Source organism: Aedes aegypti, chromosome 3 (genome assembly GCF_002204515.2).
Source record: "Aedes aegypti strain LVP_AGWG chromosome 3, AaegL5.0 Primary Assembly, whole genome shotgun sequence".
In the NCBI taxonomy this organism is placed as follows: Eukaryota; Metazoa; Arthropoda; class Insecta; order Diptera; family Culicidae; genus Aedes; species Aedes aegypti.
In genome coordinates this window covers 40,932,011-40,952,563 of record NC_035109.1, presented here as the reverse complement: position 1 = coordinate 40,952,563, position 20,553 = coordinate 40,932,011, and the positions used below count along the sequence as shown (strand labels likewise).

Below are 20,553 nucleotides of genomic sequence, written 5' to 3'. Positions count from 1 at the left end.
GTTCAAGGAATATGTTGAGTACATTAAAGTTAACTTTTGTTCCGTAGATAAATTTTAACAAGGACGATAAGTTAGTGCTGCCGAAAATACCCTCAGGGTGCCGAAGCCATCATTTACCCTACCTGTCTATGTTCTGGATGAAATGTAGGAATACTCGTAATCATGGTGATATTCCTCAGATTCGCTCATTGTGCAACGAAAATTAGCTAAATTGACAGAGATTTAGATTTTTTACTTTGATAACTTTGTTGGCTTGGGAGCAAACTAACTTATATATAGTTTGGTGGTGGTGAAAAACATCTACACTAAATTTATTAGAACCAATACAATTTTTTGTTGGAAACAAATACCATGGCAGTTCAGAGCAAACAAAATTTGATGAAAAACCCTCTAATATTTTGTGTTGATACTGACTATTTATCAAGGTTGTTTCAACAAAAATTTTGACTTCTCATCAACTAAAATAAAATTAGCCACAATCAAATTTCAACCAACGAAATTGTTGTTTCAAACTAATGTTGTTTTTCTCCGTGATTTTGTTCAAAATATAATTATTTATTTGCAAAAACGATCGATTTATGTTGAATTATTGGTAAAAACATGAATATCAATCGATACCTATTCACTAATACAAAAATTCTAATAGACTTACAACGTTGTTTGTCATGTTTTAACTTGAAACACGTTTGTTGATAATTTATTCTATACATTCTGTACTTTAATGAATACAATCTAATCCACATTCGCTATTAACATTATTTATTCCACTTTGAACTGCAATGTTGTCAAACAGTAGTTTGGTTATGGATTTCCAAGTGTATACAAAGGTATACATTATCAGAGTTACCACAAAACTAAAAATTTGCTTTTGTTTATATGAAAAATTATAGGTACATTCAAAATCAATCGTTCTGCAATCTTGTAACTGCATTCGATGACTATGATACCAGCACTTTGTTTTAAGTATTGAAATATTTACAACATAATGAAGAATTATTCAGATGAAAAAAAAAACTATCAAAGTTACCCCGTGTTACGGTACTCAAGTTTGCTCCAAAAATATTCACCCAAGCAAATTATTTGTTATATAATGTGACGATCATCGGAGCCCTTTTTCGGAAGTTCAATTTGTAGACTAACATATCGTTTCACTGCACACATTGCCCATTGGACCGAATCGACAATTTAGCCGGAAAAAAGTGATATCTCTGTTCTCGTCGATTTTAGACGTTCGATGTCTTCAGAGAAGTTATTCGTAATTGAGTTTTGCATCATTTAAGGAAAAATTTAAATAGGGTGGACCATATTTAAGTTAAATTTTGACTCAAACTGTTTTGTTTGATTAAATTTGTGGCTGCTCTCTTCTGCAAACTTTTAGAAAATGTTATTTTGAACAACTTTGTCGAAGACACTTTTAATCCAACTCTTCATTTAAGCTAAGTAAATTGATTTTGAAAGTTTTAACATAGAGTGGACCCAAAAAATCAGTTATTTTGATCTAACTTTTTTGTTTTCGGTTTTACGTGAATGTGGACTTCAGAAGAGTTGCAGAGGAAGTAAAGATACACATTTTTGCTGAACATCGCAAGTTTGTAATTTATGTGATTTTGAAGTTATAACCAAATTTAAGTGAAAAACTATGAAATCTTTAGATGCCCATAACTCATGGAGTTGGTTCGATAAAATGTTTCTTTTAGTGGCATTCGAAAGGCCATACAATAGGCAACTTTTGCTGTAGAACGTATTTTTTGTAAATTGAGAAAATTCACTTCAAAAATACACTTAAAAAACTCGAAATTCGCTTGTAACTCACAAGATTTTAAAGTTAACGGCGTGCTATCTTCAGCAAAGTTGAAGAATTTCATTAGATCTACAACTTTCTCATACACCAATTTTTAGAGAAATGTGATTTTTGAAGTGAATTTTCTCAATTTACAAAAAACACGTTCTCACAGTTTTTGCAGCAAAAGTTGCCTATTGTATGGCCTTTCTATTGCCACTTAAAGAAAAAATTATCGAACCAATTCCATGAGTTATGGGCATCTTAAGGTTTCATAGTTTATCACTTAAATTTGCTTATAACTTCAAAATCACAAGAATTACAAACTTGCGATGTTCAGCAAAAATATGTATCTTTACTTCCTCTGCAACTCTTCTGAAGTCCACATTCACGTAAAACTGAAAACAAAAAAGTTAGATCAAAATTACTGATTTTTTGGGTCCACCCTATGTTAAAACTTTCAAAATCAATTTACTTAGCTTACTTAACTCTTCATAGATCAAAAGTGTCTTCGAGAAAGTTGTTCAAAATAACATTTTCTAAAAGTTTGCAGAAGAGCGCAGCCACAAATTTAATCAAACAAAAAAGTTTGAGTCAAAATTTTAGCTTAAATTTGGGCCACCCTATTTAACTTTTTCCTTAAAAGATGCAAAACTCAATAATGAATAACTTCTCTGAAGAAATCGAACGTCTAAAATCGACGGGAACAGAGATAACACTTTTTTCCGGCTAAATTGTCGATTCGGTCCAATGTGCATTGGCTGCATGAAAAAGCTGAAACATGTATTGAAAATGGCGTTAGAAAATAATTCAATCTATTGCGTACAAGAGGCAGCCACGATAGACTTGTTGTTGTCCATAGTTGCCACTCACAAAAAAAATATAAACACGGTTCTTTGTGTTCACGGTCGCCATTTATTGCAGAGTTTCCTATTGAGCGCATATTTAATCCCCCGTTAGCTACCTACCAATAGTATACTAATTGAGGGACCTAGCACATCCAATATTTCAGCTTTATGGGTAAACATCACCACCAGCACCTCCTCCGCTATTAAGGGGTGCGAAGACAGAAGCTGTCGTCACAATGTCTGCGACCGTTCTGCCTCGGGGTCGAGGCTGGCGAAGAAAGAGCATAGAAATTTATGGTCACCGTCGGTATGTCCGGCGTCGTCGACCGAGTGAAAAAACTGATGTCGTCGCCGGTAGTCAACTGATTATCGGTCGTTTTGTTTTCGACCCCTGCTTCGGTCTCTGTCATCGTTGTCGTTGTCTTTGACGTTGGCTTTCCATGATGGCGAACAAAGCGAATATGCTAACTATGGGATTTATGATGCATCATAAAACAGTACCAGTCGACCGAGATGGCAATGTCAAGACAAATATCTAGCTTTTATGAAACTTCCGAAGGGATGTTTCTCAAGGTACCACAGTTTGACTGGAACCGTTAACAAAAAAAAAAAAAAACATCCAAAAAACATGGTATTCTTGCATCCTCTTCATGAATTTGAATTCATTTTTATCCTATCTTTGTTAACGAAAATTTCAGCACTTGAATCTGGTCCAATTTTTAGCTGATTTCATCTAGATTAAAAGGTAAATCGGTGTTGTGTTGTTGATAAAGGTTTCAGACACACCGTGAGTACTTTTCTCCGTACCTTTTTTAATCAAATGAAGTCCTCGCAACGAGTCCGTTGATTGGGAATCCCTGCCTTATTAAAAGTATTCCTGGCGCCTCTTCCGTGCGCGTGGAAGTCATTCATCCCTGAAGAAAAGAAGATGTTCTCGTTACAAGCTGAACTAATTCTTTGTGTTTCAATTTCTCCCATTCTCTTCCAGCATCCAAAGGTCCGCATCGGAGTCGTCAAGTGATCCACCGAGGCGACGTCAGGTCTGATCATCTTCAACGAGCCGTATCGGAAAAGTCAGCCTTCCGAGAAAAAGAGAGTGGATTGACTCACCCATTTAATCGCACATGCTGAATCTGCGGCAAAAGTGAATGTGGTTTGCGTTAAACTCCGAAAGGCCAAACAGTGCGATACGGATCGCCCTGAACCAGAGTTGGGGCACGACCAGCCATCCTCGTTTCTTTCCGACGACTCCCTAGTCCGAGGCGCACATAATGCCATTAATCAAGTTGATTATTATTATGAATGTAATTAAGTGGAAAATGTGTGCAAACGAAGAGGAAATATTTTAATAGCGCTCGAGAAGCAGTAAAAGGGCCCGCCCGCCAAGGAAGAGTGACGAAGCAGCTGAGCAAGACTGGTTTCGGTGTTTGGTGTGATTTTTCGTTTTGGTCCTGCTTGAGTGACTGACTGTGATATTTTTAGGCACAGAGGCCCGACGCGTGGCCCAAGGCAGAAAATGATGGCGCTTCGTTGGCTCGAGCTGTGTTTTAAATATAGATTAGTGTTAGTAGGTTTTTTCGTTGTGATTTATTGTGTGAGCAAAGCTGCCGGAAGTCCTGAAGGTGATGGATCTTCGGGAGTGCTTCCACAGCCCAACGATGATTACAAATCCAGTGGTGGTGGATATTATCAGCATAATCCTTACCAGCAGCGGAGGCGCCATCACTACAGGGAAGGTCACCATAGAAGGTCGTCCTACCGAAGAGTTCGAGCTCCGCATGATGGCCGTGGACGAGTCAAGAAGAGTGGAGTTGGAGTGGTCGAAGGGATTCTCGCACAGGACTCCCCCATCAATGATATCATCCGTCAGGCACGAGAACGGAAGCCTAACATCATTCTGATTCTTACCGATGATCAGGACGTTGAACTGGGGTCACTGAACTTCATGCCGCGAACTCTGCGGCTTCTACGAGAGGGCGGTGCCGAGTTTCGTCATGCTTATACGACCACCCCAATGTGCTGCCCGGCTCGGTCCTCAATCCTTACGGGAATGTACGTCCACAATCACAACGTGTTCACCAACAACGACAACTGCTCCAGCACCACCTGGCAGACCACCCACGAAACACGCTCTTTTGCGACGTATCTCTCAAACGCGGGGTACCGAACCGGTTATTTCGGCAAGTATCTCAACAAGTACAATGGCTCGTACATCCCGCCGGGGTGGCGCGAGTGGGGTGGACTCATTATGAACTCCAAGTACTACAACTACAGCATCAACATGAACGGGCAGAAGATCAAGCACGGGTTCGACTACGCCAAGGATTACTATCCGGACCTGATCGCTAACGATTCGATTGCGTTCCTGCGGCAGAGCAAACACCAGAATCACCGAAAGCCGGTGCTGTTGACGATGAGCTTCCCGGCGCCGCACGGACCGGAGGACTCCGCTCCGCAGTACAGCCATCTGTTCTTCAATGTGACGACGCATCAGTAAGTAGAAAGCTTTTTTATATACATATTGGGGAAGGATCTTGCATAAATTATGGCACGCTCCTAGGGGATAGGGGTTAACCATGGACCAATGCACGACTTCACTAATTTGACGTTTGAGCGGTGCCGAATTTACAGATTTCCATGGTCACATAAATAACACGTCGATAGCAACCAGTGAATTCGGCACCGCGCTAACATCAAATTAGTGAACTCGTGCATTGGTCCGAGGATCAATGCACGAGTTCACTAATTTGATGTTAGCGCGGTGCCGAATTCACTCGTTGCCATGGTTACATAAATAACACGGCACCACTAAACCGTCTAATGGACCTATGCACGGGTTCACTATTTGACGTTTCGGCGGTGCCGTATTATTTATGTGACCATGGAAACCAGCGAATCAAGCACCGCTTAAACCTCAAATTAGTGAACTCGTGCATCGGTCCATGGACGTTTAAGCGGTGCCATATTATTTATGTGACCATGCACGGAGAAATCAGAATACCCAAAAATTAAGTTCTTTTTACTCAAATTTGGGTAAACTGCATTTAGTGTTTACCCACGGTTGGGTTGTTTTGCCTCTCTCGCAACAGCAATGTTGTCAAAAACAGAGAGAGACGCACTAACCCAGCGTCGAAGTTCAATGGAATAAGCCAAATTTGGATTCTTTCGAGTTAACCTAACGTTAAGTTGTTTTAGCCCATCACCGAGACTTTGAAAGCTAACGCTGGGTAGATTTTTTTGCACTGATTTGTTTGTAAACTTTATGGATCTTCTGAGGTTTTTAGATTGCTTAAGGGGACATTGTTATTTTCCCTATCTTTTGTCTCACTCTAACAATTATCATCAAAACTTTGCCGAAGCAAATCTCGAGTTTTAGTGAACCGATGAAGCTGAAAATTTAATCGATTGTGCACCACATATATAGAATATACCCAGGTAACCAATTGGCATTTCAACCAGCATTAATTTAGCATCATATGCGCCCGCACGACAAGGCGTTAAATGCTTGGTGAACATATAGTTGCCATAAGTGCTTTCTCAAAGCAGGGTTTGGCGAAATAACGGGCTGCTCCAATGCTACACCTTCAGAAACGTTGTACTTAACTGTCAAAAAGTGTAACGGCTTCGAGAAAAATGAAACGAAATAAAAATATTTCGCACCTCTTTCTTTCTCTCGCCTCTCGTTATTGCTGTTTCGTGAGTACTTTTCAATGTTGTGTTTTAGTTTTTTGCTTAATCTACCTAAATTTGCGATTTGAATTGACGATCCGGTGGGTGATAGAGTTGGCATTGGTGGCAATTCGAGCTGTAGAATAAGCTAAAGATGTTTGAGCGCCAAGCGTTGAATTTATGCCCATCTTAAAGAACGTTTTGCTGCATTGTTATCTGTGGCATTTCATGTATGATCGTTTTATTTTTATCTCTGATGCAGAATGTAGCAACAAACGACCAAGATGAATTATGTGGGCAAATGACATAAATATCAATTATGTAGTTCAGTAGTTGAGTCATTGGTCTCCCAGGTGCTAAATCAAAAAAGAATATGTGTTATTTTGTGGAACTAGCATACTCTATGTCCCTGCAAACGTGTTTGTTTTGGGAGTGTTCTCAACTCGATAGGAAGCCCGTGTCAAAACAGCTTACATAATTTTGGCATGAAAGAGACAAAATGTGCCACAAATTAGTAACATATTCCCTGCACTCCTCTTTCGTGGCATTCATACAGCATCAAAAAAGCATTTCGAATGTTTCAAACCGAAAACAGCATGTGCAGTGGAAATGCTCTTTTACAACCATGAGATTTTGAGTAGCAGTGCTTCTGCTGATGAAAGACAGCTAAGCAATCGTACTGCTTTATAAGAGCTGCAAGCAGTTGAAATGCAGTCTGCTGCATAGCTTATTCAAATGCTTGTCGGTTACCTGGGTAGTGATAAATTTTTCACATCCATATATGGAGTGGTACTTGAGATCTGCTTCTTCAAATGGATAGGATGATTATAATGACGTCCCGTGCGGCCTTAACAGATTTAAGTTCCAGGTACCCGTGGCATTAGCGGATACAATTGATTGATTATTTTAAGACATATCGATTCCAAGCAATAATGCGAACTGGTTCTTGTGTTGTATGAACAATGCAGAATACAAATACTTATAGGGGTAGTCGGGGCGGTTTCGCCAATGGATTGGAATGAGCACCTCTTGAAAACTGCATAAATTTTTGAAATTTCAACTGAAGTAAAATGCAACTCCAAAGCTGGCAAGGAAATTAAGCAATATGTATGTTATAAGTCAGTTTTCTAAAGTAATAGAAAAATGAATAAATTATACTCGAAATACCATCAACGTATTTACCAGTATCCGCTCATGTTCCAGTAGTCTGCTCATGAGTTCAAAAAGTAAGGTAATTTGAGTAAATACACAAAAAAAATGTCCACAGTATGATTCTATTTGTCGATTTCAATTGTATAGCGGCTAAAGTTTTCAAATTTACGTTGAGTAAACTTATCATTTTTCAGTATGAGCGGGCTACCGGAACATGAGCGGAAACTGGTGCACGATGGTAGAATGTTGATGATTGATTGTTACAATGTTCTTTAAAATTTATATTTTTTTGCAAAGAGTGTTTTTAAACACTAATTTCTTTCCAGTTGAGTGAACAAAATAATTAAATTACATGATTCTATGAGATAATTTCACAATCTAAAATAGGGTGCTCATATCATCCCATCAATAAAAAATCGACACGAAAAATTACAAATCATTCATTTGAAAAATCATTCATTCATTCGTGAACTTTATAGGACAACGGAAATCGTACGGATCTGAAAATTGTTGGAAATAGTACAAATAACTGATAATTCTATAATATTTTCTGCACTTCTATCGAATTTCCTTAAGGTCTCCAAACTGCCCCACATTCCCCTATACGAAATTCACAAGTATCAATGCCACGTTAATGAAAAGACCATAACAAATGTTTATCTTTGTTTCATGTGATAGTCATAAAAATATAAGAAATAAAACTAAACGGCTCATACAAAAATTTACTTTTTTTCATACAAAAAGTATTATGGAGGGTGGAGGGGGTTGTAAATTTTCTATCCAGCTTCTTAAGAGCGCTAATGGCTACTGCAAAAAGGCTCGCTTTCTGGTAGGGATCAGTCGATATGACGTTTGGCTTGGGTCCGTTCAATATAAAACGACCCAAGCCAAACGTCTAGAGTTTCAAATCCCGGGAACATTTCCCGGGAAATGAGATTTCCCGGGATTCCCGTTTCCTGGGAAATGATTTTCTGTTTCCCGGGATTCCGTATTTCCTGGGTAGTTCTATTAAAAAAAGAATTGACTACGTATTTTCAAACAAAAACTTTCGCACAATTTACTTTCCATATAATTCTAACCAGGGACCTTCGTGAGCCGAGTGGTTAGAGTCCGCGGTTACAAAGCAAAGCCATACTGAAGGTGTCTGTGTTCGATTCTCAGTCGATCCAGGTAATGGAAATTTCCTTGACTACCCTTGACTCATCGTACCTGTCACACGATATACGAATGCGAAAATGGCAACTTTGGCAAAGAAACTTCTCAGTTAATAACTGTGGAAGTGTCCATTGAGCGCTAAGCCGAAAAGCAGGATCTGTCCCAATGAGCATGTTATACCAAGAAGAAGCAATAACCTCACTAGGGAAATTGTACCAGTTATGACCATAGTGATTGCCTGTTTGGGCATATGTGAAGTTTCAATAACTTTCACATTTTAAACCTTTTTGTATGTTTCAATATCAAGATTGATTTTAAATCTTACTTACTTACAAAACCTTCCAAAATGTGAAGATAGTCAAGTAATCACGTATGGCGAAATAAGGAACCATTATGTCCATAACTGGTACACCTATCCTAGATCTCTAGTTTTATTTGGATGTTGGTTTGTTGTTTTCCGAATTCAAATGGTTATAAAATAAATATACATGTAATAAGAATAATTTGAAAAGAAAATTCCATCTAATTTGCTTTATTTTTACGTTATCTCAAGTTTCCCGGGATCCCGGGATTTCCCGGGAAATATCAATTTTATTTCCTGTTTCCCGGGAAGTAAAATCCCGGGAAAATTGGAAACTCTACAAACGTCAAATCGACTTATCCCTACCAGAAATCGAGCCTATTTGCGGCAGCCATTAGCGCTTATAAAAGCTGGATTTCAGCGTTGCGTTATGAATGAATTCTGCCTTACATTGAAATTAATGTTAATTTGATTGCTTCCGAGTGCGCGGAATTAGGCGTTCTTCTGCGCGGAATATGGAAAAGCGTTTCAAAAGTGCGCGGAATTAGGCAATTTCTACAAGTGAACTATTTCAAAAAAATCTCAATTTTAAATTAGGAATACAGTCTAGTTTATATTTTTCCCATAATTTAAAATGGATTTGCTAGCGATCCACTCATAAAGCTTTTTTATTGATGCAATGCTTTATTTTTAGTTAACCATTTGAATCGTTTTATTCCTTAACTGCGCTGAATTACGGCACTTTACGGTACGTTCTGTGAATCTAGTTTTGAATTAGCATTGTGGATAAAAAATTATTTTCCGAGCGAGTTGCTAATTTCAAAGAAAATCGCATACCTTTAGGCGTTTAATGTGGTGTTTTCTGTAATTCTTAACATTCAAATCTGAAACTGACCGATATATCAACAAGTTGTAAGATTTTCGAGGCTTGATTCATATTCAGTAACCCCAAATTTAGTGAATAGCATATTTCTTTATTTTAGGAAACCTATCACAATAATTGATCAACTTCACTCCGGAATCAAAAACTCCAATTTTTGATTTATAAATATTTTTTGTTATCAAGAGAACATTTCGTCAAAATTTCGTTTGCATAATTCGATAAACATCCAACTAGTACAGGTTTAAAAAATATTTAGATGACAATACACGCATCCTACTAGGAGTTACAGAGCAGAATCGCTCAAAAGTGATCAACTTCCTCCCATTTTACGGTATATATCAGTTAACCCAAATTTGGGTTATCTCACGGAAGAGCCGAATTGCGTCAAAAGAAGTCAAAGTTGGGTTGATTTGCGGCTCCGTGTGGCAACGAGTGAAAATGGCATCAATTGAGAGCTCAAAATTTAAAAGTCAATAACCGCGTCGGTCACGTCCTTAAGGTTATCGGAGAAGGAAAGGAATGTTAGTTAGACAACCATTGTTACTAGAGACCTGGATCTCCACATTTGTCATGGAAAGGATATTGGGTTAGTGGGATAATGTAAGGATCTGGAAGTCACCTTTTGTTGGTAATGCGACCCATAGCATGTCCACGCCTAACAAGATTTTGCGATATTATTCGATAACTACATTGTACGCCGAATAAGTGTTCAACGCTCGCCTCCGAAATAGCAAGCGACACGATTTTAAGATCGAACACAACTCACGCGATTCAGGATCCGTGACACTTTTTCACTGCACTTCTGGACAAAATCTAAAAAAAACAGAAAGAATCGCAGCAAGCCGTGACCTCGGGCGGACGTTTCTAAAATTTTGCTGCATTTTTTCTCGCGCTCGTCAAGTTTCGATTCGGCTTGTGAATTTAAGTTTGGCTGATGGGATTATAAGAGCAATGTGTTTATGGTGAAAAATGTAGTTGAAGTCATAAAACTAGTATAAAGAAGGACGAGTAGTTCGGTTTCCGAAGGAGCAATGTGTTGTGGTGTGCCGTTCGGTTTCCTGCCAGTAAAATTATGCTTCCCGCGCCTAAAAGTTTAGTGTACGTGATAATACAAAACACCGTTGGAAATATATTGGTCATCTTTTGCAACTATACCGTATTGGGAGATCCGGTGAGTTTGTTCCAAACTATTATCTGAATATTGTTAGCAATAGTTCAATCCTAATAACTGCCGTGGAAACGATTCTGTTTTTTTTGTGACTTCGTCGAATCGGGATTACGGATAATCATGTGGTTCGCGTGTGGAAGGAAATACGTTTTGAATTTGCCACTATTTCCACAATTTCTCCGTTTTTTAGCTTTTATAGTTAAAACACAAAGATGCGCGTTTGTTGTTTTTTTTTTTCAATGAGTTGAATACGATTTTTTGTTTCTAATGTTCAATTTTCGAATACCTAGTTCAAAAAATACTGCAGGTCTTACGCGCTGCGGTTTTGTTTCTGTATTTTTTTTTTTTTTCTACCGATAACCCTTGAGGGGTCGGTTCTGCTTTTAATTCATTTATAAGCAGATACACACACTTGATTCGTGGTATACATAACCATTTGAAACGGAAAGTACTATGCGGATTCTAATTAACCATACACCTTGAATGAGACAAATATCTTCTCTTTGATTGCCGGCATTCAAAAGATTTAATTAAAAACACTTAAACAAAAAATGCCCTGTGTCCATCGCTAGCTTTCAAAGCGAATCCTGACTTTTTACCTCTCCCAACCCCCACCTCCGTAGCACTTATGAGGGTGTCGCTGAGTCGGTGGCCTCTCATTAAGTAAGTGCTACATCAACACTTCCTTCCTCTATCCCAAGTTACGGTAAAGATGGGCGTGGCCAGGAATAGCGATATTCATGGTTTTGGTCTTCTTGTTTAAGATTGGATCAAGGAATATTCCCCTTCCTTGTTCTTGAAGGCAGTCTGAATGAGATTATCAAAAATAAAAATAAATGTTGCTAGTATCCAATCTACGAAGTATACCGTAACTACGCTAACGCTAACGCTAACGCTATACCTATAATTAGATGAAAAAACCGTATTTATTACTATACCATTTAATTCCATTAGAGTTTGTATCCTTTGACAGATACGCGTATTTCGACCTCAACTGTAAGGCCGTCTTCAGTGTCGTGTACTAGACTCGACTAGGTTTTATTTAGATTAATTCACTCGCAAGTTGATGATTTGACAAGCTATTTGTTGCTGAACATCTCTGTCATAGCCAGAGCTGCCAGAGTCGTAATGTTATAGAATGGTGTCAATTTTAGTGAGAAAAGTATCAGTCTAACAAATAGTCCACATACTGCTCATCAAACCGATCAATCGATCCAAAACTCAAAGGGCTTATTCACAAATTTCAAAACGCTGAAAGGGGTGGGTGGGTGTCCTCTTAATGTTACGGCTCATACAAAATTTGTAGAATGTTCATACAAAAAGCGTTACGAGGGGGTGGGTGGGTGTCAAAAATGGCCATTTTCGGCATTATGAAATATGTGAATGAACCCAAAGGTAGTGTTTTTCAAAGCCTCTGCTTTATTTGTTTGTACCTCTAAGCATGATTATTCTTGCATATTGATAGAAAAATATAGTTGATTGTCATAAACAAAATGCTTGTGTCAGGCATCTCAGTTTTTTTAAATATTGTGTAACTACAAAAAAAAACACAAAAATATGAGAATCTGAATGGTTTGCTGCCACAAATAACACTGAAATTAAGAGATTATATGAAGAGTTTTTCCAAGAGACACTATATAGCTCGAACTTTTGCACCACTATGAGCTACAAATGGTCTCCAGGCATTTAGGCAAACAGACTTCAAAGTATTCTTATGGTAGGCCAAGGAATGCCCTTACATAAAAATAGGATTTCACGTTCATTTTGTTCCATGCATCGAAAGTTCGACTGAAAAATACAATATTTATAACATTTCCAAATCTCAATCGAGTTGTGTAATATTTGGAGTGAAAGTTTTTTACTTGATTAGCATTCAAACCGCCATGACATTTATAACATTTGTTTTGGATTTAGCTGAAAATCTTAAAAAGAAACTCTTGCCCCACTTTTCTCTACACTTTGGGTTTGCTATTTCGTATTACAGACTCCAAAAAATAATCTTATTAGCTATATCGGTGTTCGTACAAGACAATATGAATATGAATATGAAAGTTGTTGCCAGTGTTGGCCGAATCTCATATCCCATTCTTGAGAATTTAAACCGTGAGTTGTCGATGACACAATTAATCTTCCAAATTATGGAGCATGAGTTGCTGGTCCGTCCCCAAGGCGGTCGATGTTCGAAAAAAATATATATTTTTTATTTCTTTAGAAAATTGTTCCAGTCATGCCTTTTTAAAAAAATTTGGACCCGTATTTTTTTATTTCGTCATTAGGGTGCTCTTTCGTGGAATAGGGTGACCCAAAAAATCAGAAATAATTTTGTTTTTTATGTACATTAAAATTAAAAAAAAAAAATACTTTAATTACATATGATTAATACATATGATTTTTTTTTATAAATGGATCGAAAACAATGTACGAGATATAAAAATACTTCATATTCTCTCTAAGATTCAAAGCATCAGGTGACGATGACGTTTATCGCTATAATTCAATAACTAGTCTACCTCATAGAAAAATAGGTAAACATACATGTGTGAAAACTAATTGTCTCAACCAAACCATCTTGGTTTTGCTATGTTTGTATATATCCTCAGAAATTATACAAGATTTTTTCTCAAAAATAATTTATGGAATAAAAATCAATATTGAAAATAATAATAAACCTTCGAATTGTTTAGTGGAATAATTATAAATAAATGAAAACCGAATTTAGTACTGTACCATTTAGTTCCACTAATGTTTGTATCTTTTGACAGATACGCGTTATTTGACCTCCACTATAAGGCCGTTATCAGAGTCATGTACTAGACACGAAAAATAAGTTTATTTTTTAGAGACCCTTGGACCCTTTCCCGACAGCTTGGACGTTGATTACCAAGAATGACGCAATTTTTAAAGCAAGTAATTACCATCAAATCTCTTCTTCTCCTTTCTCAGCATGGTCTTGCTGAGTTTACTGTAATGGCTGTCTAGCCCCCAATATCAAATTTACTTTATTTTATTTTTTAAATCGAGTATTTTGCTTGAAATTGAATTTACGTCATTATAATATTAGTTTTAAGTACATTGTAGGACTGAAAGAACTAAGACGGATAGCTAACATATAACAGTGAATTCAAAAACCCTTTTAAATACGCATTGTCAAAATCATTAACCATATTAAAGCATGAATTTGCTTTTTGCAATTGTTGCATATATTCCAGCTATTTGAAAAATTACATGAAACAATCAAATTTTTTTTCGAATGTATTCAATCATTTAGAAATTATAAGATTCGAAAATAAAGAAGCTGACAATGCTTCTAATAAGACAATCCATAAGACAGCTCTACGATCAGCAGGCTTTTTGGTTTGCCACGAGTTTTTAAAGTTTCGCAATCGGTGTGACCTGTATGTTAGATTACAAAGGAAAATGTAAAGCTTTGAGGGAAGATTCAAATATCACGTCTATTGTTTTTCGGGATTTCCCCCCTCCCCCATCTGTCACGCTTTTTCCAATACCAAATAAATGCACAGTTACACTTTCATTGACCAGAATGGGCTGCATACATCAACAGTACGCCATTTAAAAGACTCTGAAGTTTAGAAGCAAATATTAAGCAAAGATTTTCAGCTCCAGTTATCGAGCTTCATAAATATTATAGCAGATATTGAACCAGCATGCATTGTAGAACACCAAAATGGATTATCGATTCAACATGGTATTGACAGATTATCAAAGCAAGGGGACATTTAAATATTACGTTCATTGTTTTTAAGTCTATCTAAATCCTTCCTATGCTCACTATCACGATTCCCTATCTATTTCAAATATGGACTTATAAAAAAAAGGTTTTAAACCAAAGCTATATGGTTTTCTGTTACATAGTTTTTGTACGGTACATAATTTTTATGATTAGTATGTAATCACTCATTCATGTTCCAATACAATATTATGCACTATTATTGACATTAGAACCAGATTCAACCACTTATCTTGATCAAAATACTGAAAATAAAAATTGGTAGTCCACAAAAAGTTTGGTAAAACAATGATTTATTGGCTTAAAGAATCATTCAATGTAATGGGCGCCGAACAGCACAATTGTGCTGGTTCGTCCCAAAAGGGTCATACACTGGTCAAATTAATCACGCATCAATCTTGTATACTTTAATTTGTTATGTATAGAATGTATACCTTCAAAACTAGACTTAGTTTAAACTTATATAATGACAAAAATTATTATTATTATTATCTTTATTAAGGAGATTTTCAGCCCTATGGCTGGTTCATCTCCGTACGAGAGAGCGTCATAGTGAGTGGCTCCCCTGGGCTAACTATAAATCACATTAGTATTACATAGTTGGTTCCAATTTGAAGACAAAGCTTTAAAAGTTAATTAATTTAAATGTTCTAGTGTGATGTTGAAATACAATTTTCCTTTCTCGTTGTCAGGTTTCGATGCGAGGTCCAGTTGATTGGAGAGAGATGATTATCAGATTTGGTGGTACAGATCGATGTGTTTTAGGTAGGGGAAATCAGGGTAAAACCGACACTGTGGGTAAGCTCGACACCCTTTGATTTTTCATGTTTTGAGCAGATTTTCATGTAGTTTCCACCACGCTCTATCTTAACTTGTAAAATGTTGTGTTTCTAATGACATTACAACTGACGCTACCAATAAACTGCCAAAATAAAAAACAAAATCATATTGGATAACATAGAAGCAACAGCAGTTGCAATATTTCGCTGTTATTCTTTAACTATTTTGCGTGTGAACTTTTTAAATATCATTATTTGTTCTGCGTCTACCTTATCATTTACTATTATTACGTTGATACAACATGAAGGAGAAATTAATTTTTGATTTTTCGACAGCAGAAAAAGCTATCGAAAAATAAATGTCCACTCGGGGTAAGATCGACACTTTCATTTGGGGTAAAATCGACACCTTTCTTTGCTTCACAATCTAACTTCAGGTAATCTTTCTAATCGAAAGATATCTCTGAAGTTTATGTGAGTCTTTATTTTCGAATTCCAGTGAAGTTCACGGATGGCGAACTTGTTAACATGTAAAATATGACACCATATGGCTTGCCACAAGCTTTCATTACGTTTAATAAAATATATTTCTATGTTATCACGTTTTAACTTATTTAATGAAGCTTGGTGAAATTTTTCTCAATTAAAATTGAAGAATTAATAGAATTTTATGCAAGCGAAACACATATTTTCACATAAATTAATCTTATTGCTTATTTAAATACCATGAGGTTCGACGGTTTTTATTATCTAAAAATAATTATACTTCTCTGTTATGTTAAAATAAAACAGTATTTAGTTCCACAACCAATCATTCGCTACAACTTCATCTTCGTAAGCACTCTATGAACACAAATTAAAAATATCCATGTGTATTCACCCCAACTTTAAAATCTTAGCATGAAATTTTCACATATATTTAGTGGATCTTTTGCCTCTCCTCAATAATTTACGTAATATGTGAAAAATCCTTTGGAGGAAACGGTAATAAATGTCGATAGTCCTGTTCAAAGCATTATTTGTGCAATGTGCATTGTGATGGCGATGTTCACAACGTATAAATTCTATTCAAAGTGGATGTGTCGGGTTTACCCCAACAGGGTGTCGATCTTACCCGCACTCTCAATTGTCTCAGCTAAAATTGATGATATATCAATTTGATTCAAATCAATATATAACCTTTATATATCATCCAGCAATCGCAAGGATTGATAGATTTATAACCAATATGTGATTCTACAACAATTTTAGGTTCGTTTAACAAGCGAAAGTACACAAATTTTATCAATAAGCTTAGGGTGTCGGTTTACCCCGAATTCCCCTAATTCATCAGCCGAATTATGCTATCGGAGTCGTTATTGAGCGCGGAGCGAATGCTTTCAGCAATGCCATGTGATGCTCGTGCCGCTAGGTATTGCGGGCAGTTTATGAGAAAGTGTTCTACAGTGTTTGGAACATTACATGCAGAACAGATTTTTCTAAAGGGTCCGTCAGACCCCATGTTATGCGAAACTTTGGTGTGCCCAGTTCTCAATCTAGAGAGGATCCTCTGGTCGCGATGCTTTTTTGGGTCTTCCCAGCGTGATATATCGTTTTTAATTTTTCGCAGGAAAGGTGTTCGCATATTGTGCCAACTCACTGCCCAAGAACTTCTTAAAGATGAGGAGATCCATCGTCTTATATCATGTCCAGGAACTTTTCTTGTGTAAAACGTAGCGCTTCTACCAGATGCTGCAAGCCGGTCTGCTTCCACATTTCCACGTATTCCACAGTGGCCAGGAATCCATATAAATACCGTTTCAGGAGGTGCTTGCATTTGGATTGCCTGAATCCAAGGATGTCGTGCTACATCGGATGATAAGGCTGTGACGACACTGGCTGAATCAGTCAGTATGGCAATTGGATTTGGTGATGGGATAGTGCAAGCGATTAGGACAGCCGCGGCTTCCGCGGAGAAAATAGAACATGGATAAGGAAGACGATAGAAACGGCTGTTCTCATGGTCGGTAATACCCATGCCTACTTTGTCCTGTACTTTGGAACCGTCCGTGTAGCGGTGTGTATGGACCAATGCACGTGTTCACTAATTTGACGTTTGAGCGGTGCCAAATTCATTCGTTACCATGGCCACATAAATAACACGGCACCGCTCAAACGTCAAATAGTGAACTCGTGCACCGGTCCATAGTTTTGATATTTACTACCAAGAAGCTCAGCTACACTAGTCGTCATCTCCTGGGAGTTTGCACCAACTCTAAAACGAGTTTTAATTGACATTTCCACCTTGAGACGTGGCGAATTCCAACTCCTGGCTCCATTCCAATGAGTTTCCGCCACTGGAGGGAGCACTTTGTTGGCGTGTACTTGGAGGAGTCGGTTCGCCTCATCAAGGAGAAGAACTCCACCACTGCATGGTGTCGTCTTTTCTAGAAAACTTACTGCCCGTTTGCATACCGTCTCCGTAACTAAGCGTTCGAAAGGAAGCCTGCCGCTTACTACGCACGCGGCATTAGCAGGTGTAGACGGCAACAACCCGGAAATGATACGGATTGATTGGCGATACACAGGGGCAAGCGTGGTTGTTAGTGCATCTGTTGATAAACATGTTAGTTCAATTCCGTAGAGGAATCTGCTGTCTAGAATTGCACTGGCTACTCGAAGACGTACATCACGATTAGCCATTTTGTGGCGCTTGGATAAAATTCGTAGGAGGTTCAAACGAGTTTTACAGCTCTGTTTCACTTTCTTAAAGTGATCGTGGAAAGTCAGATGGCGATCTATGTTAATTCCTAGAACCCTCACTGATTTTTTTAAAAGGGATTGGCAGGCCATTTGCTGAAACTATTGAACGGATTGGACGGTGAGACGCTTTACACAGATGCATAATGGCACTTTTATCGGTCGATATTACAAAGCCCGACTTAGTTGCCCATTTGGCCACTGCGTTCACGGATGCCTGTAGTTTTCGGCGGAGGGCCTTTTCAGTTGATCCTACAGCGATGAGCATAATGCCGTCCGCATAGACGAAAATGTAAATTTCCTTTGGGAGGCTCGTGAATATATCATTCATCGCCACCAAGAAGATGGTGACGGCTATAACTGAGCCTTGTGGCACGCCAGCTTGTTCCGAAAAGTGTTTGGAACGATGATTTCCAATACAAACTTGAAAAGTTCTATTCTGGAGAAAATTTCGCAGGAAATGCAAAATGTGACCTGATAGACCCCATTTGTTGAGCTGTTGAATGACTCCAGGTGTCCAGGCGCGGTTGTATGCTTTCGCCAAATCTAATGCGGCGAGTTCGACGTGCTGATCTTTAGTTTTGGCGTCGCTTAGAACTTGCGCCAGAGTAGCAAAGTACGTACCTGTGCCGTGGCCGGAACGAAAGGCGTGCTGCCTGTGATCGAGGAGTTCATTGGATTCTAGGAAGTGGGTTAGTCGCCGGTTTACCATTCTCTCCATTACCTTGCTGATACAACATGTTAAGGAGATCGGACGAAAATCTTCAGGTGCAGAGGTAGAAGATCCATTTTTCGGAAGGGGGATCACCAAGCTACTCTTCCATTCTTGTGGTAGGGTGTTTCCTGACCACTCCTTATTTAGCAGTCGAAGGAGGGTAACTTTTCCTCTAGGTGTAAGGCTTTTTAGCATGGGGTAGCCTATCTCGTCCGCACCTGCGGATTTACCTTTACATTTGGCTAAAGCCATTTCGAGCTCAATTAAACGGAAAGGTTCGTTAATGGGTAGGCCTGCAGTGTCATCAGGAATTTGTATTCTATCGAGATCGTCTACGGTGGCTTGATTTTGGCGGATGAAGTTGTCGCTGTATTTGTCGAATGCTGACAGGGATGCAAAATAATAGCCTAGTGCATCAGCGATGATACCAGGATCTCTGGTAATAACCCCCTCATGGCGGATAGCCATGCCGCGGGTTTTGCGCTTTCCACTGAGAGCATTAACTTTTCCCCATATCTCAGATGAAGATTGATTGGAATTTATTCCATCTAAGAAATTTTCCCAACTCTGATCTTTCGCGTCTCGAATAACCTGTCGACATTCATTCCGTTTGATTTTATATAACGAAATGGCTGACTCTTTGTCAGGGTGATCTACAGGCAGACGCTTCGCAGCTCGTAACGCCTTTCTCCTTGCTTTTGTTGCTTGTTTTGTCTCCGGGGACCACCAGGGCAAAGCTTTGCGCCCGGGTTTTGCGCTAGTCCTTGGAATACATGTTGTGGCAACCTGATAAATAGCTTGTATGAAGTCTTGAAGATTGTTATGTTCGGAGATGCAGAGATATTCGTCGATTGCTGCTTGGAAGGAGGTCCAATCCGCTTGATCGTATATCCATCGAGGGCGGCGCGTTGTCTCCGGAGGTAATTGGCAAAGTGAGATAGTGATTGGATGGTGATCGCTGCCGAGCGGGTCGTCGCCAATACTCCAGAGTAATCGACTGACTATGCTAGGGCTTGCTAGCGATACATCAACAGCGGACTCGTGTTGACCCTTAGTGAACGTGATGGAGCCATCGTTGAGTATTACCAGGTCCATAGCTTCTGTGAGCTCAAGTAAGGTTTCCCCTCGCTTGTCTGATCTAGGGCTTCCCCATGCAGCCCGTTGATGTCGCCGAGAATCAGTTTTGGGCCTTGTATAGATTCCAAAACTTGTGAAAAAGCATTTTTCAAATTTGGTATTTTGCCGCATGGCAGATAAACACTAACCACCGTTACTGGAAACGGATCATTAAGCGTAACGGCAACGATGGGAAGGATTGTATCTAATTGTATTGTAGAGAACTGAATGGATTCTAGTACTCCAATGGCAACTGAGTGGTAAACATTTGAATTCCTTTTGTATGTCCAACGGTAGCGACCGCCAAGCGATCGGTTCATTTTATCCACGGTGGTACGGTGAACTTCTTGGATAGCCAGGATAACTGGTGGGTTGCTTTGTATAAGGCATTCTAGGTCGCTGATGTTATTATGGAATCCGTTCATATTCCATTGTAAAACGAAAGAGGTCCGTTTGGTAGCGTTGATGGTGGCCATGCTGTTTGGAGATCCACTATTTGT

The 20,553-nt window shown here is 38.5% G+C and overlaps 1 protein-coding gene across 14 annotated transcripts in view; it reads left to right on the top strand.

Moving 5' to 3' along the window:
* LOC5570551 (extracellular sulfatase SULF-1 homolog) overlaps positions 1 to 20,553 on the top strand; it is a 236,792-nt gene that overhangs the window by 180,348 nt on the left and 35,891 nt on the right. For all 14 annotated transcript variants that reach the window (XM_021854664.1, XM_021854660.1, XM_021854657.1 and 11 more), the window contains one exon: positions 3,617 to 5,121. In XM_021854664.1, the coding sequence (XP_021710356.1) occupies positions 4,145 to 5,121 (977 nt within the window). In that variant the 5' untranslated portion in view covers positions 3,617 to 4,144. The remainder of the gene's footprint in view (positions 1 to 3,616; positions 5,122 to 20,553) is intronic.